This window comes from Nycticebus coucang, chromosome 22 (genome assembly GCF_027406575.1).
Source record: "Nycticebus coucang isolate mNycCou1 chromosome 22, mNycCou1.pri, whole genome shotgun sequence".
Classification (NCBI taxonomy): domain Eukaryota; kingdom Metazoa; phylum Chordata; class Mammalia; order Primates; family Lorisidae; genus Nycticebus; species Nycticebus coucang.
The window spans coordinates 30,445,346-30,469,208 of NC_069801.1; the positions used below are offsets into that span (position 1 = coordinate 30,445,346).

General features: G+C 46.1%; 1 protein-coding gene across 1 annotated transcript in view; it reads right to left on the bottom strand.

Annotated features, from left to right (window-relative positions):
* Positions 1 to 23,863, bottom strand: part of GRIK3 (glutamate ionotropic receptor kainate type subunit 3) — a 230,470-nt gene that overhangs the window by 66,659 nt on the left and 139,948 nt on the right. The window contains exons 2-3 of the mRNA XM_053577119.1: positions 18,139 to 18,315; positions 6,387 to 6,644 (exon numbers count right to left, since the gene is read on the bottom strand). Of these exons, the coding sequence (XP_053433094.1) occupies positions 6,387 to 6,644; positions 18,139 to 18,315 (435 nt within the window). The remainder of the gene's footprint in view (positions 1 to 6,386; positions 6,645 to 18,138; positions 18,316 to 23,863) is intronic.

Sequence of the window (23,863 nt, forward strand, 5' to 3'; positions counted from 1 at the left end):
GGTCCTGGCACTTAGGGGGGTACTCAACAAAAGTTTCCATAATTGGGCTGACTTACTGTTTTTTGTTTTTTTTTTTTCTCTCCATGCTGAAAAATCCAACCTCCACTTGGGTTAGCATTTGGTAAAACCACTTAATCTAGGGACTTCCAGGGAAAACTGAATGTCACTTCCTGGAGACAAATGGCTTGCTTAGGTCTAATTAAGTCCATTTCTATCCCCACTTCAAGGTCCATTCTTGCCACCTTCTCTCTGCACAGCCTAGGAGCAAGGCTGCTTTCTGGCTCTCTACACATCCCTGTCCTCAATGGGAGGAGGGGCTGAGCCAGCACAGACCCAGGTCCTAAGCAGGACATTCCCTCCCCCACCCCGACTCAGGGCTCAGTGTTCACATAGCATGTTCCATCACTCCCACTAGCAGCACCGTGCTTTTCCTTTAGGGAACAACTCCTGCCCCACTCTCAGTTTATGTGACTTAGGAGGGATCTACGCCCCCAGTACTGGCAAAGCACGTGGGCCCGGCCTGGCCAGTCAGTACGTCCTCCAGGAGCAGGTACTAAGTTAGAGATAGAAACATGGTAACACAGGTGGTCCTATGACAGTGACTCCCAGAAACTGTTAGAACAACTGGCCCAAAAAGAGGGTAAGAAATATCCCCTTTAACATTCAGCTTCAAATAGGGAGATGTAATTCTGAGGGTCATTGCATAGAATTGGGAAGGATCCCAACAGGGCAGGAGTCAGAGAGGACAAGGACAGGCGGTCTCTGAGTTACAAACACCTGATTGATGTAGGGCTCACCCTTACAAATGGAGATTATTAAATAAGAGGTAAATTTACCTGTTCCAACTTACATATAAATTTAACTTAAGAATAAACCTGCAGAACTTATCTTGTTCGTAATTGGGGTCTGCCTGCAGAAAAGAAGTCCTCGTGGTATGTATTAGAGCCTCTGGATCAAACAGTACCTGAAGCTAACATACCCCTGAACTTGCTAGTAAAGGCATCCAGCAAATCCCCAAACTCTTTCATTGATTGATGGATGGATTGACTGAGCTAGTTTGCATTGGATTTAATTTTACAATCAACTGTTACAGTGTCCCCTTATCTAGAAAGAGTCTTCCCACTCAGCCCACTTCAGACGCCTTCCAACAGAGAGCCACAGTTTCCAAAACAGTCTCTAGTCCACACTTCTGAGTCTGTTCCGCTTTCATTCCCAATTCTAAGGGCTGGACATCAGGAAAGCGATCTGACTGGTGTCTATTATTCCACTCTGCGGGGGAGGACAGAGACATGTGCCTGTAACCTACCCATCCCAGAGAGCTCCTAAACAAGCTTTGCTGTGGCTATTGGCACCAGGAACCCCTGGCCCACCGAACAGTCCTAGACCCAGGTACAGGGACTGGGAGAGGGCTCTGGATCAAACAGGGGCCCGAGGCCTCCAGCACCAGGCTTGGTGGGGAGCAGGCAAAGGATATCAATCGACCTTAGCAAAGGAAGGAGAGGCCATGGGCTCTCCCAAACACACACTCCGGCCTGCCCCCTCCCAAAGAATCCCAGAGATTTGTGATTTGGGTGAATGATGCCCTTTCACACCTGTTACCCTGAGAGGCCCAGAGTGCACAGTTTGCTCCAACCTGCTTGGTTTTCAGGCTCATGTGCAGAATTACCAGACACGTGGGCTTTGGAGACCCAGGACATGAGACTGGGACGGGCTGGGTGCTGGAGCAGAGACCACTGGGGCATTCTTGTCAGCCAAGCACATCACCCCATGTAACGCATGGTGACCCACATTTTCCAGCAGCAAATGTCAGGTCTCCTTCCATCAGTGTTATTCCCAAAGGAGACCAGAGCTCCTTTCGGCCCACCCCACCAAGGACTAGGCTCTCTTTGCTTGCCTGAGATGAGCTTTCCTTCCTGGCTGCTTCCCTAATCAATCTCTCTTAAAATATCTGCAGTGAATCATGGTTGTTGGAATCATGCTTTTCACTCACAAAGCACTTCTGCATTCATTACCCTATTTAACCATCTCCCAATCCTAGAAGGCATATAGAACAAAGATTTTCACTCCAATGTTACGGATAAAGAAACTGAGGACCACAGAAGTTAACTGACCCTCCCAAGACTTTGCAGCATCATAACCATGGAATCATAATTAGACAAGAAAGCCCCAGTGGCCTCTCCTCTAGCATCCAGCTGTCCCAGGTACTGTTTGGCTCCTAGGCTGGGTGCCTCCCCCCATGTTATTTAAAACCTCTTCTTTCATCCTGGATATGAATTTGTCTTTGTGTGCAAATTAGATTAGGAAGGTGGAGGCATGCAAAGCTCATAGGGCAAACACTGATTGCCTCCAACAGCCACTCCTCCTGGGGTAGATTGCCACAATGACCCCAGTTCTTCACCCCTCTTTATATCCACACCCTTCACCATGTAAATTTACAGTGTTCTCCACTGGGCTTAACCATGTGACTTGTTTGGGCTAGTGGGGGATATTAGCAAGCATGATGTAGGCAGACAATTGAAATGGACCTGCATGTTGTTCTCTTGCACTCCCATCATCATGATGATGTGCCTGGGTTAGCCTGCTGGAGGATGAGAGCCACACAGAGGAGAGCCGAGTTCGGCCTCTCGTCCCGGTCAAGGCCAACCTAGATCAACCAGTAGCCGGCCAACCTCCAAGCAGGCGAGTGGTCCAGTTGAGCCCAGAAAAATTGCCTAGCCAAGCTCAGCAAATTGCTGATCCTGAATATGTGTGAGCTAAATGGGTGCTTATTATTTTAAGCCACTGAGTTTTGGGGGTGGTTTATTATGTAACATTATTATTATTATTATTACTATTTTGAGACAAAGTCTTATTATGTTGCCCTTGGTAGAGTGCCATGGCATCACAGCTAACAGCAACCTCAAACTCTTGGGCTCAAGCAATTCTCTTACCTCAGCCTCTCAAGTAGCTGGGACTGTGGGCACCCGCCACAACACCTGGTTATTTTTTGATATAGTTGTCATTGTTTTTTAGCTCACCCGCCAGCCTAGGTATATGTGGCCGGCGCTGTAACCACTGTGTTACAGGCGCCAAGCCTGTTATGTAGCATTATTATAGAAAGAGATAACGGATGCAACTCCTTCTAGCATTTGAAAAGAACTGTGATGTTGTTGGATGACAATGTGCCAACCTCAAGAGATGACTCATGAATGGTAGGAGCCAATCCCATCCCCATTTGCTAGTGTCTAGAGTACTAGGCATAGACCCAGGAAGCTATAGAGGACTGCCATCCAGAAGGTTCTAAGACATTTTCCTCTCTGATAAGAGGCATGAGTCGCATTAAGAAAAATCTTTTGGCCCCCACCTCCTGTATGCTCCCTACCATAAGCTCGGAGCTGCAGCAACCCTGTTGTGACTATGAAGGAAAATCCAAAAGAGCAGTGGCAACACCAACATAGCACCTTGACTTTGTAGAGATGCTGACCTCACCCTAGAAAGGCTTCCATACCCCCAGACTTCTTGTCAGTGAGGTGACTAAGTGGCAGTTGTTCAAGTTACTTTAAGTTGGGTTGTGTGTTATTTTCAGCCAAAATACCCAAACGGACACAATCCCCAAGCAAACCCAACCAAAGCCCACCCTGGAGCACTTCCCACTCCACCAGTTTAATGACCCACAAGTTGTCCTGCCCTTGAATACCCTGATTCCAGGGGCACACTTCTTCCTGACCATTATTCATCATCTGTTATAATGTTGTTTGACTGAATCCAGCCCTTACTCCCCAGCACCAGTTGTCTTCCCCCATCAAACCCATGCCTCCATTGACTCTCCTAGGTTTTTAAATATTTATTGAACTGAATGGAATTGCACTGAAAATCAAGTTGAATTAAAATCTATTAAAGATTAAGGAAACAATGTGTTGGGCACTGGTAAGGGTGAAGAAATGAAGATGGTTTTTATCCCATCTCCTTTTGAGAAGTGAATAGTACTATAGGGGACTGGTGCCTACTCAGGGGTCACTGATAATTCCAGGCCACCAGAGCTAGGAACCTAGTGACATGTAGAGTCAGAGCACAGAGAAGAAAGCTCCAGACCTTAGCATCAGCGTGGCCAGTTTCACTAGGTGGCACCCACTGCCATCCTGCAGCACCCTTTTCTCTGCAAAGCCACTCCCTGCACCCCCATACAGACTGGAGGCCCAGCCCATGGGCAGTGGTTTATACCAGTATCTGTTTTGATGGTTCTGAACCCATGACTTTCCAGTTATTTATTTTCAACGTTACCCAGCTTGCATCCATTTCTTCTCTTCCATTTTGGTCCTGACTGTGCTTCCAAGCATCTCACTCCTCAAATTGAGGCCCCCTTTGTTCCTACCTGGACCAACACGCCCCCCTCTGCTTCAGTCTTCTTGCTCCAGCATTTCCTTCCCATCCTCCTTCTGTATTAATTGCTCTCAGAACCATGTTCTAAAAGTCTGCTTTGATTATTCTGCTCTTTTGCTCAACGATACTCAATGCTCAATGGTCCTCAGACACTTGACTTCAAAGATCAAATATAAACTCTGAGGCTGGACATCAGAGACCCTGAACAGCCAGCTTCACCTGCTTATCTGGCCTTTTCCTTCCATCCTCCATACTTGACTCCCCTGCCCTACGCAGGCTGTCCTCTTGGTAAGACGGCCACATAAGGTCCCACCTACTTGTTGCTCAGGCTGTTCCCGCACCTACCATGCTCTCACGACACCTCTCCCCCTCCACCCATCCTTGAGGCTCTACTCAGATCTCTCCTCCTCTGGTAAATCAGCTCAGGCTAGCAAAGGCCACAGAGCTGACTCTGAGTCTTCCAGCTGGGACTGTTTGTACATGTCACTTTATCATTGGCTCTAATGGCCTAGAATTACCCATGACCCCCCAAGCAGGTGCCCACTCCCTTATAATACATATGATTAACTTCTCCAAAGAAGATAGGATAACAACATCTTCATCTCTTCACCCTCATACTCTTTCCTGCAATATTGAATTAGAGTTTAACTCAACTTGATTTTCGATTGCATTCAGTCCATTCCTATTCAATTCAGCGCAGCCAACATTTAAAAACATCTACAATGTCCTTGGCGTCCCTGTACTAAACCCTGGAGGCACTGAAGTTCCCGATCTGGAAGCAGGAACAGGCTCCAAGAGAGACTGTCCTTCCTAGTGGTCTGTTAGGACGGATAGCTCTGCAGTGCTGCAGGAACACGGGGGTGACTTGTGGCTTGGCAGGAGCACCCCTCAATGGCACAGCCCTCTTGCTGGGGAGCCCTAGAAGGGGAGGCATCCCTGCTTGAATCAAGGACCTTTTTGTCTGGTGCTTTGGGTATAGAAGGAACTCAACAGATGCTTGCAGAAGCCCAAGTTAAATCAACAACTTTCCAATTGTCCTTTCTGCAGGAGTCTCTCCCTACCGTTTCCACTACCCATTAGGATGTAATCAAGAGCTGACATTGAATCACAGGCAGCTGAAAGCTGGAGGGCTCTTCATCGAGCTGGATGCGGCAGCTCTTGACATGTGGGAAGAGCCAGGCTAGATGGGTTAAGTGACTTGCCAAGGTCACTCTCTGTTAAGAGGCCGAACTAAGAAATGTCTTGGGACACGAGTCTTTGGAAAGAAAGAGAAGAACAGCCCCATGCTGGCTGAGAGGAACCCCATAGGCCTGTAGGTGTGTGACGTTCACCAACTGGGTGACAATGGGAGGACGTGGCCCCTCTTTGAGCCACATGTTCCTGATTTCTAATTCGTCACTTCATAGAGTTGGGATGAGATTTATGTGGCATTAAATGACATCACACTTGCACTGCGTGGTTCTTAGTAGGTAACAGTGGGGTTTTTTTTTTTTTTTTTTTTTTTTTTTTAACATAGGAATACAGAAGTTATGATCCTTGCCCGTCACTTAAAGGACTCGCTGGGTCTGAGCTGGTCCTGCAGACCCTCCTGACTGTGTGCTGCCCCCTGCAGGCAGCGTCCAGCAGGGGTCATAACCTTCCCTGGCTCTTCTCCCCACTACCCCTTCCAGCCTGTCTGGCCTTGTGAGTTACTGGTGCCCATCAGCTCTCTGCACATAGCTTCATAGAGGCAGCACCTCTTTATCTGTGCTCCCCCGAGATGCAGAGCTTGCTGGGGATGGTAGTGGGAGTGTGGGAAGGTGTGAAGCAGGTGCTAGGCGAGGTGGGGTTGGGCGAGGTGTGAGCAGGGCTAGTGTGCACTGAGTGTGAGCAGGTTCAGGGTTGACTGTTGGTGTGACTGAGTGAAGCTGGGGTGTGGGGCACAGCCCTTTTGCCAGGGGCAGTTGTGTTGGACAAACAGACAAAAGCCCGATCCTGGGTCTCTTTCCCCCCTGCCCCTGCCCCATAAGCCAGGCCCAGCCACCTACCTGTACTATCATCATAGACCACAGTGGCTGACCGCCACTTGAGGTACTGCACCAGGTCGAGGATGGCATGGCTGAGAGAGGCGTAATCAGGGTAGAGGTTCACATAGAACGTGTCCTTGTTGTCCAGCGGGTGGTGCTTCCAGCGTAGCTGGATGTGGGGCACCTCCAGGGCATTGCAGATGGACTGGACGGCATTGGTACAGGAGCCCTGTGATGGCCCAAAGATTGCCACCACGCCCAATGCCAGCTGGTCACAGGCTGCAACAGAAGGAGAGCAGCACATGGTCAGCAAGGGGGCTGTGGGTATGATGAGGGCCAGTGATTCTGATGAACCTGTAAACACATGGGACAAACAGTAACCACCCCAGGAGGATGGACGACAGATGGACGATCTCTGTGCATATCAGTTTCCTCATCTGAAAGTGGGGGCGCTAACAGTCCCGACCTCCTGGGACTGGACTGAGGTGGAAGGAGGTAATGTGCGAGAGACCAGGGCATAGTGCAGGGTCCTAATGTAGCATTCAGGACAAAGAAATGGTTGTCACCTTGGATGGTGTTGTTCTTGTGATTAGCGTCGTAAGTTCTGTGCCAGGTCCTGTTCTAGGGTGGGTGCAGGGAACTTGAGAAAGAAATGGAAATCAAACATTGACTGGGTGATGACTTAAAACTTTCCCCTCCAGCCCTAACCTTGTCCCTAAACTCTGACCTGTACATCCCGCCTCTCACTCGGCATCGCTGTCTGGGTGTCTGTGATGCATCTCAGACCTAACACATCCGAAGCATGTGATCCTCTCTCCTCCTCCCAGTCTCTCCACCTCAGTACTTGGCAGCTCTGTTGTCCTAGGCCTTTATGCCAAAACCCTTGACTTTGCCTTAACTCCTCTCATTCTCTCACATCCCACATTTTAACCCATCAACAACCCCCATTGCTTCACCTTCAAAATGAATCACAATCTGAGCACTTCTTGCCATACTCAGCGCCCTGCCTTGGTCCACGCTACTATCACCTTTTGCTTGGATCACTGCAGAAGTCCCCAGTCATCTTTCCTCCTGCCTCTTCTGAGCTCAGCTCAGCAACCAGAGAGCCTTTCATAGTATCAGAGAGATATGTCACTCCTCTGCTCCAAGGGCTCCCATTTCAGTGTAATAGCCAGGGTCCTTATAGTGGCCAAAGAGGCCCTATTTGTTGCATCCCCCACTGCCCTTGTCCCCACCACCAGAACTCTTCTGACTCTGCTTCCCTCCTTTTTTCCCTCCCTTGCAGCACTCAAGCCCCACTGGCCTTTGAGATGTTCCTCAAACACACTAAATGCTCTCCCGCCTCGGGGCCCTTGCATGTGCTGCCCTCTCTGGCTGAAATTTTTTCCCTTGGATATTCTCCTCCCTTCCTCCCCTCCTGCAGGTCTCTGTGTCTCTGTATCTTATCAGGGAGGCCATCACTGCCTGACATATCATAGAGACCCCTGTCTTGCCACACACCCTAAGCCCCATACCCTGTTTTATCTTTCTCCTTATTAAACACCACCAAAAGTCTTGTTTACTTGTTGACTTGCTTCTTCCACTAGAATGTGAGTTCTAAAGTGGCGAGGGCTCTGTGCCGTGTGTTTCTGTATCTGCAGTGCTGAGTCAACATCCAGGTGTGTAATGAATGCTAAGTCCTGCCTCCCAACAGTCTGTGGTCTTGGCGGAGGCCCAGGGTCTCGGGCTGGAGAGATAGCAGGTGCTTTGTACTCATCTGGGGTTAGCAGACCTCTCAGGGTCCCTCTGGGGAGTAACTAATCAGGGACCACCTCCTTTCTTCTGGAAGCTGTCTCTAGTTTACCCTGGGGCCTGCATCTCTCGGCCCACAGGTGTAGAGCATGTGACTAGAACCCAGGCTGACCACTCACTGACTTCCTTGAGTTCATGGCCATTGGTATAGAGGACGGTTACGTGACCCCTCAGAGCTGATGGGATGCCATGAGTCCCCAGGAGACTGGGAAAGGGGAACATTTGTTCCCTCTGTGCTGAACCTGGGAGGAAGTGAGATCTGGAGTTATAGCAGCCATCTTGTGCTCATGAGGAAAGAGTAGGGCTTGTCTATGAAATTGTTGGTATGGAGGTGAGCAGAGCTGAGAGACAACTATGAGTTGTCTCAGTCAAGTGAAACCTTGGACTTGAATTTACCAAATACTTAACACATTTAGGTTTTGGTCTTCTGCCACTCACCACCATCCGCAATCCACCAGGAAAGCACAAGCAAGCTCACCTGTCTGTGTCCTGGGGATGACACCCCATGCACACACGTGAACACAAGCTGTACATACAAGGCAGTGACCGAGCACCTGGGCAGGAAACGCTGTGGCTTCAGACATGTCCTGGCTGCCTCGATGGACTCTGGGAATGAGCTACTGGGCCCAGGCCCACAACTAAGATTTGCAAGGCCCAGGTACAAGAGGCAGCCCACATACCAACATACCAGTGGCTAAATACTTAAATGTTGTAATAAGTCGAGCTAACAAACTGTTAAGTAAAGCACGTCCTCTTCTTCTACCTTAACAAAGGTACCTTCATAACAGTCTGGGAAGTCCGGTGGGAATACAGACTGGTCACAGACAGTGACGTGGGAAAGCAGGCACCAGACCCCACCACGTCCCTCCCTTTTTACCACCAGCTCCATCCTGGCCCAGGAGTGTGTGCCCTGGAAGCTGGCTCTCCCTCCCCAGGACAGGCCTTGGGAGTGGGCTCAGGGCCAGTGAGCAGAAGTTCATGGTTCTGGACAGTTTGAGCAAAGCTTGGAAGGACAGGGCACAGGCTCCGGGGGGAGGGTGGTGGTGAAGGTAAGTCCCCTTGGTCACACTGACCCCTTGTCCTGGGAGGAGAGAGGAAGGAGGGGGCAGGAACTCTAAAGCACAGGCCCTGGGAAAAGGTCCCTCTTGCCTGGGTTTAAGGGTGGTAGCGATGATCCAGAGATACAGGGCAGTCTGGAAACCATCAGAATGTGTGGTTTTGGCTAATGGCCACCATCCCCATTGCCTCTTAGTAAAGGGAAATATCACAGGAAGAAGTGATTTTTCCTGAGATTCGTGCTTCCCCTAAGAACAGCAGAGAATGCCGCTTAGGATCCAGGTGGAAGACTCAGCAATGTGAGGGGCTGGTGAGTTATTTTTAGGAATCCTCTGGAGCCACCTGGAACAGGGGGAGGCAGAGCAGCAGCGTTGCACTGAGGGCACCTGCAGGTGACCCAGGACTCCTTGTGACCAGCGCCAGGTGCAGGAGAGGACACACAGCAAGACACATGGCGTCTTCCTGGTGCTTCCGCAGTCCTGGAGGACACAGCAGGGGAGCACCACTATGTCCCTGCTCTTGTCACGCTGCAGTCAGGTGAGCCATGGATAGCCCTTTGTGAGTGTGTGTGTGTGTGTGTCAGCAAACCAGTGATAATAAATGCTTCCAAAATAGGAACCTGGGGTTTGTTGGTATATTGTCAAATTTAGGGACAATTCTCCTTTTCCCCTCTCCCCAGGGGGCCACACTGTGATCCACTTTCTTCCTGCCCATTCACACCACTCTGCTGTCTGGGTGTCCCGAGTGTCTGCCCCAATCACCTTCTGCTTAAACTTCATCTTAAGCAGAAGTTTCACCTTAAGATGAAGAGGAAAGAGTCACAGAGTGACTCATATGCAGGTTGGACACCAACATGGATAAAATAATGACAGTGACAACCACACAGGCCTGGTGTCTCTGCCCAACCCTAAGGCTGGGGCACTCTACAAAAATGGGCAGGTTTCTCTCCAGGCTCCACCTCCTACCTCAGATTTGAACCTTCTGCTGTCCCCTGATGTCTCTGGTTTCTGTCCCACCACCTCCTGGCTCTATTCTCTCTTCTTTCCCTAAGACCTTCTGACTGAAGACTTGGGTGAATGACTAACAGGTGCTATTGCCTCGCACCGCTGCCTGCAAGAATCTGCCTTGTGGATTCCCCCTTTGATCTGTGCCTTGAAGCAGGCGGGCACACGCTGCCCCGCCACTCCCTTCATTTACACAGTCGACCTCTTAAGCCATGCCCAAGCCTGGGCATCTTGTTCGGGTAAGGCAGGGGACAGGAGAACAAACTCAAAGTTATGACAATGCGGAGGATTATAAGAGTGCTGTTGAAGGAAGTCACTTTGATTTGACATCAGCTGGGAGGAGGGCAATAAAGGTACCTGAAATGGTAGCTGTGATATCGGAGACCCTATTGTGAGGCTGTTAATGATAAAGGCGACAGAGCTGATGAGGGTGAAATTGATGACGCTGATGTTGCAACAGCAACGTGAGATGGCGATATTGACACTGGTGTTGATGAAACTGACAATGATAACTACGTCGATGCCCTCACTATAACAGCGATAAGAATAGGAACAATCATGTGATGACAGACAGCATCTGTGGGGTGGTGGCGGTGGCGATGTTGGCATTGACGAGACTAGTGCTGGTGGTGCTGCTGCTGTCATGGCGGTGATGGAGACGATACCGATGTTGCCATGTGGAGGTGATCTGCCATTGCTCTGGTGATGACAGCAATTGTGGTGGTGGCATACTGGTGTTGAGAGCTGTGTCAGGGGTGGTGACACGATGCTGCTGCCTCTGACCACACTGGTGCCAGAGACGCAGTGATCAGACCTCACTCTTGGGCAGCAGGAGCATCAGTTTTGTCCTTCACTATTTCTCCACCTTGGTCTATCTCCACATCTCCTTTCCTGTCCCCTCCATGCTCCTTCTACACTCTGAGGATCTTCCAGCCCAGAAGAACACTGCTGCCCCAAAGGGACCAGGGCAGGGGTGATGGCGGCGGCAGCAGCAGCAGAAGCAGAAGTTTCCAGGGCAGCAGCCCTGAGCACACTGCAGTAATTACATTATTTGTGGCTTCAATTTTGAATCCATTTTCTGGTCATTTTACAGTAACGCAATGGTTCACAGTCATCGCAGGAGTCCACAGCCTGAATGCAGTCCCCACACCTCCCTCCCCACGGCAGTTGTAGTTATAGCAAAAATTATCCCAATCAATTTGTGTCTTAAAAGGAATTGAGCAGCCCAGAGAATAAGTGAAGGGAGAGGAGCCTGGGGAGTGCTGGGTCGATTCCAGGCCACTCCAGCCAGGCTTGGACGAGCACACAGACACTCTCTGGGCTGCTGGTGCAGGCGCTGCCTGGCAGTCACTCATCTTTTAATTTTCCACAAAACATTTAAAGATAAAGACAATCAGTGAAAGTCCCTTTTAATAGGGGAAAGCCTCCTGGGCCTCACGTGGAGGGTGGGGGAGAAGGACTAATTCAACCAGAGCAGCGGGGCAGGCGGTGCCAGGCTCTGAACCTCTGGGCCCCTCACCCACATGGCCCGAGGTGGCTGGAGCCAGCTGGAGGGGAAGGGAGTGGTGACAAGGACTTCCGTCTGGGGAAAGTGAATTCCACTGGATTAATTAGAATGAAGCCCAAATCCACCCCCTGAAGAGTCCCAAAGAAGCTCCTGAGGAATGGTGTTTCAAAGAACCTGAGATGAAAAAAAAAAAGAAAGATCATGGGAACGTGCTGCTCTGCAAGGGCTGGAGGGTACCCCATAGGGGAACACAATCCCAGCAGCTGAAACGCCTCCAGGGCCAGACAGTGGTGGCCCTTTCCATCATAGCGGAGGGGTATCTGTCTGTGCGTGTTATCAGAGAGATACCAAGGGATGCAGAAATGGGCTGCTTCATTTTTTTAATTGAGATATAACAGAATATAATAAAGTGCGTTCATCTTAACTGCAAGGCTGTCATGAATTTCCACGTGTAACTATACTCACTTGTCATGCACACATGTATGACATGTACTACCTGGGTCAGGATGTAGAACATTTCCAACACCTAAGAAGGTTCTCTTGTGCCCCCTTCCAGTCAATATCCACTGCCTACAATTCCTTCCCCCAGGGGAGACCACTTTTCTTTCACTCAACACTGTATCTGTGGGGTTCATCCAGAATGTTGTATGGAGCAAGTCTGTTTTCTTTTGTTGCTGATTAAAATTCTATAGTCTACACGTAATCATCCCCCAACCTATCTTCCTGGGGAGGGACCCTTCGTTTGTTCCCAACTTTTGATTACTATCTCTAAGTGGCTAGAAATGTCTTTGTAGGCACAAGCTTCTGTAGATACTCTCAAACAATTCTCCTGAGAAGTTAAAAAGTTTTCACTCCCACTAGCATTGCAGAAAAAAAATAAAACTCAACCCCTGCTTCCCATCATCAGTTTGAGACAGATCATAGCACTAACCAGGAAAAATATAACAGCAGGGCTTCCAGAAGAAAATATGGGAGAATATCTTCATGACCTTGGATAGACAAAGACAGGTTGAATAACACAAAAGACATTAACCCTACTGGAAAAATATTGATAAATTAGACTTTTTAAAGAAATTTCCTCTTTAAAAGAAAGAGACTATAAAGGCAAGCTCATATGCAACAGACATTTTTACTTTTACTTTTTTTTTTTTTTGAGACAGAGTCTCATTCTGTCCGCCCTGGGTAGAGTGCCATGGTGTCATAGCTCACAGCAAACTCAACCTCTTGGGCTCAAGAAATCCTCAGTTTTTCTTTTCTTTTTTTTTGAGACAGAGTCTCACTTTGTTGCCCTTGGTAGAGTGCCGTGGTGTCATAGCTCACAGCAACCTCCAGCTCTTGGGCTTACGTGATTCTCTTGCCTCAGCCTCCTGAGTAGCTGGGACTACAGACACCCGCCACAACACCTGGCTATTTTTTTTGTTGTTATTGTTGCAGTTTGGCCGGAGCCAGGTTTGAACCCACCACCCTCGGTATATGGGACTGGTGCCCTACTCCCTGAGCCATAGGCGCAGCCCTCAGTTTTTCTACTTTTAGTAGAGTCTCCCTCTTGCTAAGGCTGATCTTGAACTCCCAAGCTCATGCAATCAACCTGCCTTGGCCTGCCAGAGTGCTACGATTACAGGCATGAGCCACTGCGCCCAGCCTGCAACGCATATATTAATATAATATATACATCTCCAACAAAGGCCTCTTAGCTGGAATATATAAAGAATTCCAATGAATCAATAAGAAAATTACTAGCAACTCAATTTTAAAAAGCGATTGAAAGGCTTAAAAAGGTGCTCTAAGAAAGAGAATATTCAAATGATCTACTAGCAGAAGACATATGTTCCATCTCTCTGATCATCAGGGAAATACAAAATTAAACCACAATGACATACTCACTACATAAACCACCAGAATAACCAAAATTTCAAAATAAAACTGACCTACCAAGTGTTAGAAGATATAAAGCAAGTGCAACTCTCCTACACTGCTGGAGGGGGTGCCAATTGGTATAGCAACATTGAAAAACTGTTTGGCTGAACATATGCGCATTCTGTGACCCCTGCACTTCCACTCCTAAGCATAAAAGCAACAAAAATGAGTATATATGTGCGCCAAAAGTTCTCTACACGAATGTTCATAGCAGCACCACATGTAGTAGCCTGAAGAAGTAGTAACTCAAAGGTGTAACAAAAATAAAATGGGTTTTACAAAACTGTGCCATATTCATACAGACCTGATAATGGAATGCTATACATCAAGGAAGAACAACGGACTACTGGTATACCCAACAGCATAGATGACTCTCATGGATGCACCGTACAGCAAAAGAAGCAAGGCTCAAATATGTAGACCCTGGAGGATTCTATTTATGTAAAGTTCAAAAACAGGCAAGACCAGTATGGGGCACCAGCAGTCAGAACGATGGTAATCTCCAGTAGGTGATGTCTTGGGGCAGGAGGGAGGCTTCTGAAGGGCTCACACCACCTGTGTCTTGATTTGGGTGGTAGCTGCATTTTTCTTGAGCCAGCTTGAGTAGGTGTCTGTTTTTTTATAACCTAACACTTCTTCACCAAGTCAAGGTCACCTTCCCTTTCCCGAACTCTCTTCTGCAAGTCCCAGTCTGGCATCTATTGCTTCAGCCACTAGATATGAGCTCTGTGGTGGCCACCTTGGGATCCCTGGCACCCAGCACACCAGGGGTGCTCAACAGAGAATTTTCAAGTGCATAAATTGGCTTCCTTCAAATAACTTGCATTTTCCCCCTCTACTTTCTGCCTTTCCCTTTTTCATCTAACTTGTTCCCACCATCCTTTAAAGTGCAATCACAACTCTCCTCTTCCAGGAAGTCCTCCTGCTTGTGCAATAGCACACATGTGGCCCTCTCCCATTTTCTAGCTGTTCCAGCTATTGGCCCTGTGAGCTAGCCTTCTATGCCCTTGAGTGTGACTTGTAAAAGACAGGGCCTTGTCTCCCACAGATATTGTAAGGACACACATGGAATTCACTTGATATTTCGTGTGTGTCTCTGACCAAACCAGCAATATTGACTTGAGTACCTCCTGAGTGCCGGGCCCATGTTAGGTTCTACAGTGAGCAATGGGGCTTGCCGTTTAGATGGTAATCACATAAACACACACACACACACACACACACACACACACACACACACACACACACACACATATCAAGGTTGTGAAAGGAAAATCCTGAGTGTTATAAGATGAAGCAAGGAGACCTGATCTCATCTGAGGCTTCAGGAGAACTTTCTTAAGGACCAGAAGCTTGAGCACAGAAGGATGAGTTAGCTCAACAGAGGCTGGAGGGGGCTGGTTGGAGAAAGGGAATTCTAAGCAGAGGCAACAGCAAGTGCAGAAGCCATGAGGTGGGAGGAGTGCACCCAGGGGATGATAGGCATGGCCAGGACCCAGAGGCTAAGGAGCAGATGGCACGGATGTGGCCGGAAGGTCAGGTTGTGGCTAGACTGGACAGGCACCCAATGGGCTCTGAGGATATTAGCGGGGGGTTGGGGGGGGAGACTGGTCCATCCAAGGTTTTAAGTGAGGAAGTCATGTGATCTGGTGATGGGAGAGGTGGCCTGTGGCTTTGGTCACTTGGAAGCCCCGGGCTGGACTTCCAGAAGCTGGGATTTCTGTCTTGGACCCAGTTACCAGCAAACTGGCCGCTGCACATAAGGTGGGCCTATCCATTCCTGGAGGAAATGGCTCTGGGGAGGCCTTGAACTCTGCCCTAGGCTCCCTTCCTGGCTGGAGAAGGTCCCTCTGCTGAACTGCAGGTGCACCACCAGGGATTCATTGTATTATTTTAGTCATTTCCAGAAAAAATGGACAGAAACCAACCTTGCCTTTTGGGGGTGGTTGTATGCATGTGGGCCTCTGTGCTCTGACTCCAGGCACTTGTTCTATGACCCGACCTTTTTATTGAGCAGTTTTGGTTGAGTTCAGGGATTTTCTAGTTGAACAAGGCCAGGTAGAGTAGGTGTGGACTCTCAGCAGGGAGGGGGATGCTCCACTGCACAGTGCTGGCTGCCGGGCCTGCTGTGATGAGACCGGGAGGACACAGCAGGGAGGGGGAGGGTACACCAGCAGAGGGACAGGGGTCAGGGTGAAGGACCACCAGGCTAAACCACGGTGGAGTGCCTCTCATCCATCTGCAAGTAGCTCTGAGATTCAGGGGAGTGCCCTCAAAATATCAGTAGTCACTGTGCTCAAAGTCAGGGACCCTCTGGTTTTCAGCACATCAGGCAAGGAGGAACAGGTGGGCGGGACACAGGAGTTGGGCCCCTGACGTGGTGGTTCAGCATGTGCAGTAACAGTCAAGTCCTGTATGGCATTTACTATGTGCCAGACACTATTTTAAGAGCTTTACAGAGATGTGTCCATTTTTTAAATGAGGAAACTGAGGCACAGGGTATTTCATCTAAGGTCACTCAATGAATATCAGAGTTGCCAGAATGCAAGTCCAGGCAGCCTGGCTCCAAGCCCATGCTATGCTGCCTTTCTGCGCTAAGACGTTTACCCACAACGGGGCTTTGGAAAACAGAGCCAGTAGGAGGCAACACGTTGGCAGGTCTGCACCTGGGGATCTAGGAGGTCAAGGGTCATGGCCTGGCAGAAAGGTGTTCTTGATTAAGTATTCAGAACCCTTTAGAAAGACAAAGGGTGTTGGTCTCCTGCGGATGGGCATCAGTTTCCCCAAGATGCATGAGTGGCATGTCCCCTAAGCTCAGCTGACGGGGTGTTGGGCAATCATGCTCAGACTCACATACCCCATTCTCATATAATTTATTCATTGATTCATTCAATAATCATTTCACTGAGCATTTACTATACATCAGTCTTCTAGGTGCCAGAGGGGTATATAAATTAACAACAGAGAGCCTTCCTTGCAGGGTGTTGGAGAAAGGGGGAAAGACATGAAACACAATATTTAATTATAAATCATGATAAGAGCTGTCAAGGAGAAAAGCAAGTGGCTATGATAGCGTATTACTGGGACAATGACTTAGTCTTCTTTGGTAATGAGACTTCTAGACCTGAGACTTCTTTTTCAATAGAACTCTAACTTAAGAATTATTTATTTACTTTATTTGGTGAAATCTAATAATAGTTTTGAAAACATTAAAAAAGCAAGACCTGAGATTTTTAAACAGAGTTATATGGAACTGTAGGGTTCTATGAAAGTTATTTCCAGAATTATGCAAATTCGTTAAAATGAATTTGAATTTGAATACACACACGTGGGGCATGACAATTAAGTTCAAGAACTCATCCTGGAAAGTGCTGTATACATCATTGCTGAATATCACTCCCGTCACCTTGGAAGTACTCCCCTTGAGAAGCTATGCACTGACACCAGTTGTATTTTGATGGGTGTACTAGGCTCTGTCATCAGCGCATAGCTTCCCAAGGGGAATAGGACTTCGAAGGTGATATTCAGCAATGACGTATGTGGCACTTTTTTCTAGGATGAGTCTGCAAACTTGTCACACACACACATACTATATATATATACACACACACATATATATATATTAAAAAACAGCAACCAAAAAAAGCACATTTGTATACTCAAGTATACTACATACCATATTGGAAACTACTAGCTCCTTCAGGTACTGAGAAGTCACCTCGCTTTGTTTATGAGTGAGGACCTTGGTGTAAATTTCTCTAGTGCTCCCTGTGTGGTCACTGGAGTTTACAGTAAATGTGTTTACTAGTTAGTACGGATGCAGTACAACTGTTGTTTTTATTTTATTTTTAAAAATTCAGGTGTAGGAAAACTGTTTAATTGGATTTATTACACTTGTTTTTGTGAATTATGATTTTCTTATCTGTATGCAGTGGAAACGAAATTTAGAAACATGCTGAACGCTGAGGCCAATGTCAGTCTCTGCAGGTCATCTGAGCCTCTGGGGTCAAGTTGTTGCAGCCATTGAAACAGCTTTATTGTTTCCATTTTGTCTCTAACATGGCAAGTACATGTTGCATATTTGAATTTATAAATTATATGTTTTATATGTATTTTAAATATGGATATTGGGGGTAGGATTTTATTGAAAGTAAAACCATGTCTGAAAATGCCTACTGTGGCTCAGTGTCACTAGGGAACTGTGCTATCCCTTTACTTCTTTCCGGCCCAATCTGAGGGCCCCTGCTCTCACTCCCACCACCCTCCCCTGGCCTCACATTCCCTCACTGCCTCTGCCAAGGGCCTAGGAATTCTTGATAGAAAACCCACCTCTCCTGGAGGATGACACAGCCTGTGCTGAACTGGGACTGGAGCAAGTCCCCAAACTAGGTGGACAAGGCTGTAAGACGGAGCTCTGGCTCCTTCCCAGGGCCTTGGACTATAGCCCTAACCCCTCCCCGGGCAAGGAAGGAAAAAAAGTCATGAGATGCACACTCACCCTTCTTGGTGGCCTCGAAGCTGTCATGGAAGTGAATCCTTTGGATGTCATAGGTCAGCGTCGTGTTGGGCAGCAGAGTTCGGTTCCTGTTGATGATGTTGGCAGAAAATCGAAAGGCGTGCTCCTCAGCATTCATGACCTGGGCGTTGGGGCCGTCTGCATACTCAAAGATTCCTCCTGTGAGAGACATAAGAGTGTGTGTGGTGGGGAGGAGGGACGGGGCTCTAGCTTTATGGACAAGATCCCCCTGCCTCTCCAATATTCAGCAATATCCTAGATAATTGCCATACATAGAAGCTGCACTGGAGCATAAGAAATATGAAAATCCTCCTCGTTCATTTTACTCAACCAGCAAATTCCTGATAACAGAGCCTGACAGGGCCAAAATAAGATTACCAACTTATTAATATTGCTGTGAAAATTCTCAATAGAGTTCTGGCAAGTAGAATCTACCAGAATATTACAAGGATAACATACCATGACCATGCAGATTTTATTCCAGGAATCTAAGACTGGTTCAATATAAAGAAATCTATGAATATCATTTCATCCCATCAATAGTTCAAAGGAGAAAAAAAAACACATATCAACTCACAAAATGCAAGAAGGCATTTGATAAAATTCAATATCTACTGCTATTAAAAACGCTTAATAAAATAGCGTCAAAATAGACACTTCCTTGAAGCATCTATAGCTCAAATCAGCCTTTCATATTACACTAATGGTGAAACGCTGGAGGCATTCTCATTAAAGAATAAACAAAAGGCCTGGGTGAGGATTCATACCACACCATTAACCAAAGAGATTAGAAAGAAAAATAATTTAGAAGCATAACTTTTGGAAAGACATAAATTCTTATTTGCAAATGATGTAGATGGCCCCCCCAAAACCCTTCAAATAAACCCTAAACATGACAAGAGCTGGCAGGAGAGTTAAGTTAAATGACCAGTTAGTGCAAATTAATAGTGTTTCTGTCAGCAACATTCAAGATGAAAACTTAATGGCAAATGAATTTCCTTTACAATATCAGCAAAAATATTAAATAGCTAATAAAAAACCAAATAAGAAGTATGAAATTCCAGTTTTTTAAAAAAATGACAGAAACGGGCGGTGCCTGTGGCTCAAGGAGTAGGGCGCTGGTCCCATATGCCAGAGGTGGTGGGTTCAAACCCAGCCCCGGCCAAAAAATCACACACACACACAAAAAAAAAAAAAAAAAAATGACAGAAACAAAAATACCTTAACTGAGAGATAGAAACATATACTTAAGTGAGGAGGAATGTTGGGTTCTTGAATGGTAAGGTTCAAAAATAGAGGTGTCAATTTTTCCAAATTAATTTTTGAGTTTAACTCAATTTCAATCAGAATCCTGGAAAGATTTTTCTTTTCCTTGAATAAGTGTTTCCAAAATGTATCTGGAAAACCAAATATAAGATAATGACCAAAACATGTTTTAAAAAGAATGATGAGAGGTGACTTGTACTGCCAGATTTTAAAATATGTCATGAAGCCAAATAATTAATTCCATGTTGTAATAGCTTATGCAAACACGATAGATCAGGGGAACAAGATAAAAAGCCTCCAGAAAGAGACTCAAGTAGAGATAAGAATTTAAAACATGATAAAGATGGGCTGTTTCCAATCAGTAAGTAAAGAATGAATTATTCATTAATGGTACTGTGACAATTATTCAATTATTTGGGAGAAATTTAAGTTAGAATCCGATCTTAACTATACATAAAACAAACTCCACACGAAGAGGAAAGAAACTGCTATAAAAGTACCAAAAGAGAAAATATAGGTAAATATACAATACTGGGGTGGAGGAGGGCTTTCTTTTTTCTTTTTTCTTTTTTGAGACAGAGTCTCACCATGTCACCCTGGGTAGAGTGCTGTAGCATCACAGCTCACAGCAACCTCAAACTTTTGGGTTTAAGTGACTCTCCTGCCTCAGCCTCCCAAGTAGCTGGGACTACAGGCGCCCGCCACAATGCCTGGCTGTATTTTTGTTGCAGTTGTCCTTGTTGGTTAGCTAGCCTGGGCTGGACTACGAACCCACCAGCCTTGGTGCATATGGCTGGCACCATAACCACTGAGCTACGGGTGCTGAGCCTGAAGGAGGGCTTTCTAAGCATTTCAAGAAAGTTAGAAACCATAGAAGAAAAATAAACTCTGTAGAAATAACATAAAATTTCTATGCATCAAAACTACCATATACAAAATTGCAAACACAAGTTTAGAAAAATATTTGTAACACATATAGCAGTATAAAGGATGATATTTTTATTTTATATAAAACACTTAGTACTCAACAAAAAAGACAAATACTCCAATAGAAATATGTGCGAAGTACAGTATAAGTGTTTCACAAAAGAAAGGAGAATAATACAAATGAGCTATAACATGGAAGAAATGTACAACCTCCAGAACAATGAAATAAACTCAATTTAAACCAATAGTGAGAGATCATGTTTTTCGCTCAATGGGTAAAGGTATAAAATAAACTAAAATCTCAGCTTTCACCAGGGTGTTTGGAAACAGACATCCACTGAACTATTGGTGGAAGGGGAAACTGATACATTGTGTCTTTATTATTGGTCTTTAGAAATTTATCAAAAGCCCTAAAAATGTCCTTGTCTTTGATGTGGTATTTTGATTTCTAGGAACTGATTCCAACAGCAGAAATGGCTAATGTACAGGGAAGAAACTCCAACCAGAGACATAATAAATCAACTGAAGTCTATCCACATAATAGCAACAATGTAATAACATGGGAAATAGCCAAGATGTATTTTGAAGCCAACAATGAAGGTTTCTGCAGCAGGTATAGTAAAACCCCACCTTAGAAGAGGAAGACAAGTCTAGAAAAAAGTACCAAGTCTAGAAGTTTTGTAGAAGGTGAAAATGTAAAAGAAAGAGAAAAAAGGAAGAAGAGAACAGGAAAGTGCTTATTTTACTCCTAATGCTTTCCTATATTTTACAAATAAAATAAATGTTTGTTTATTTATTTATTTATTTTTTGAGGCAGTTGCACTATGTCACCCTCGGTAGAGTGTGGTGGTGTCACAGCTCACAGCAATCTCAGGCCTCAGCCTCCCAAGTAGCTGGGACCACAGGCGTCTGCCACAACGCCTGGCTATTTTTTGGTTGCAGCCATCGTTGTTGTTTGGCGGGCCCGGGCTGGATTCGAACCTGCCAGCTCTGGTGTATGTGGCTGGCGCCCTAGCCGCTGAGCTACAGGTGCCAAGCCTGTTTATTCTTTTCTTAATGCTTTTCTATGTTTTACAAATAAATATTTATTTATTTTAAAAATCAATGTTATTGAGGTATTATTTACATCCTAAAAAATTCCCACGTTAAGCGTACAATGGCTTTTAATAAATTTACTGAGTTGTGTAACAACCACCGACGTCTAGTTTTAGAACCCTCCGGTCACCCAGTAAGATTCCTCATGCCCATTTACAATCATGGTTTTCAGTTCCACCCTCAGGCAGCCCTAATTTAATTTCTGTCCCTAGAGAATTATCTCTTCTGAAAATTTCATCTAAATGGAATCACGCCATACGTAGCACGTGGCCTTCTGCACAGATTCTTTGTTTTAGAATACAACGCTGTTGGAGCATGTATCAGTACTTTATTACTTTTTATTGCTAAATAATATTATAACACTTTGTATGAATGTACCACATTTTATTTACCCATCCAGCAGGGTATTGGAGTTAATTATTTTGAAACTGAAAAAAATATACAGTGGATTCTAGTTTCTAGACTGGCATGGGAGAAGCTTGGGAGTCCCCCCCCCCATTCTCAACAACCAGCAAACAGCTGAACAAATGGAAAATTCAACAACTCTTCTTAGATCTGTGAGAGAAATGAGGTCACAGGGCAAATCATTAGCCCCCAAATTGGAGATAGGTGAATAGAGAGAATTACAAAGAGCAGAAACCTTCCCGGGATCCAGGCAGGGGTAGGAAACCCTAAAGTGTAATCAACAAATTGCTGGATACTCAGCTGGACAAGTCTGAGCGACAAGAACTCCAGGAGACCCATTCGTCAGACCCCCAGACTTCCATGGGTTTTCCTACTGGAGCTCTACCAGGTCTCATGATGGATACCTGAGAAATAGCCCCATGTGCCTCTGGCAGCAGGAGGAGAAAAGGAACCGTTTTGAAAAATGCCAGCGCATTCCATTCCTAACCACATTTGTCCTCAGGTAAAACTGGCTAACCAGAGCCTGACCTGCTGAGGTTTGAGCCTGATTGACTTGGTGGAAGAGAAATCTCCCAGTCCAGCCCACGCTAGCCATCTCCACTGCCCTGGAAGTGGGGCTGTGAGAAGCACTTGTAACATTCACAGCCCAGGGGCACAGGCTCATTAAAAGACTAACATCTAATCACAGGTGCTTCTCCTTCCCTCACACCTTACCACACATCACTAAAGACCTACTCACCAAGTTCCTTTCATCCAATACATCACGTGTGGCTATCAAGAAAAAAACTGCAGGCTGGGCAGTGGGGGCTCACGTCTATAATCCTAGCACTCTGGGAGGCCAGATGGTTGGATTACTTGAGCTCACGAGTTTGAGACCAGTCTGAGCAAGAGTGAGACCTTGCCTCTACTAAAAATAGAAAAACTGAGGCAAGAAGATCGCTTGAGCCCAAGAGTTGGAGGTTGCTGTGAGCTATGATACCATGGCACTCTACCCAAGGTGAGAGCTTGAGACTCTGTCTCAAACAAACAAACAAACAAGCAAACAAAAACTCAACACAGTTTGAAGAGACAGAGACAGAACAAACATCAGAACCAGACTCAGATATGGCAGGGATATTGGAATTATCAGACCAGAAATTAAAAAACAACCATGATTAATATGTTAATGGATAAAGTGGACAGCATGTGAGAACAGATGGGCACCATAAACAAAGAGATAGGAATTTCTTCTTTGTAAAGCGTCACAAGAATGGAGAAGCAAGAATCCCATGTACTCACTTTTGATATGAGGAGAACTGATAACCTAGTACATGGTGGAGGGTGGGGGAACCGGGGAGCAGAGAGAGGGAAGGAGGGAGGGGGTGGGGGGATGAGAGTGTTTGGAACACCTCTTGGGGGAGGAACACATTTATAAGAGGGACTTTGCCTGACAAATGCAATTAGGGTAACCTGGATCTTTGTATCCTCAATGAATCCTCAACAATAAAAAAAAAAAGAAGAAGAAGAAATGCTAGAGATCAAAAACACAGTAATGGAAATGAGGAATGTTTTTAATGGGCTTATTAGCAGACAGAACACAGCTAAAGAAAAAATATCTGACCTTGAGCATATCTCAACAGAAACCCCCCAAAGCGAAAAGCAAACAGAAAAAAGATTGGGGGAGAGGAAGACCCACAACAAAATACCCAAACACTACAGGGCAACCACAAAATGTATAGCAATGCCAGAAGAAAAAAGAGAAACGATCAGAAAAAAAGATATGAATCAATGTTACCTCTCCCCCAATTAATGTCAGATGCTAAAATACAGATCTAGGATGCTCAGAGAACACCAAGCAGGATAAACGTTCCCTACAGCAGAAAACCAAAAATACAGAAAAAATCCTGACAGAAGCCAGAGGAAAAAACATCTTACATATAGGGGAACAAACACAAGAATTACCTCTCACTTTTTCTCAGAAACCATGCAAGCAAGAAGATAATGAAGTAAAATATTTAAAGTACCAAGAAAAAAA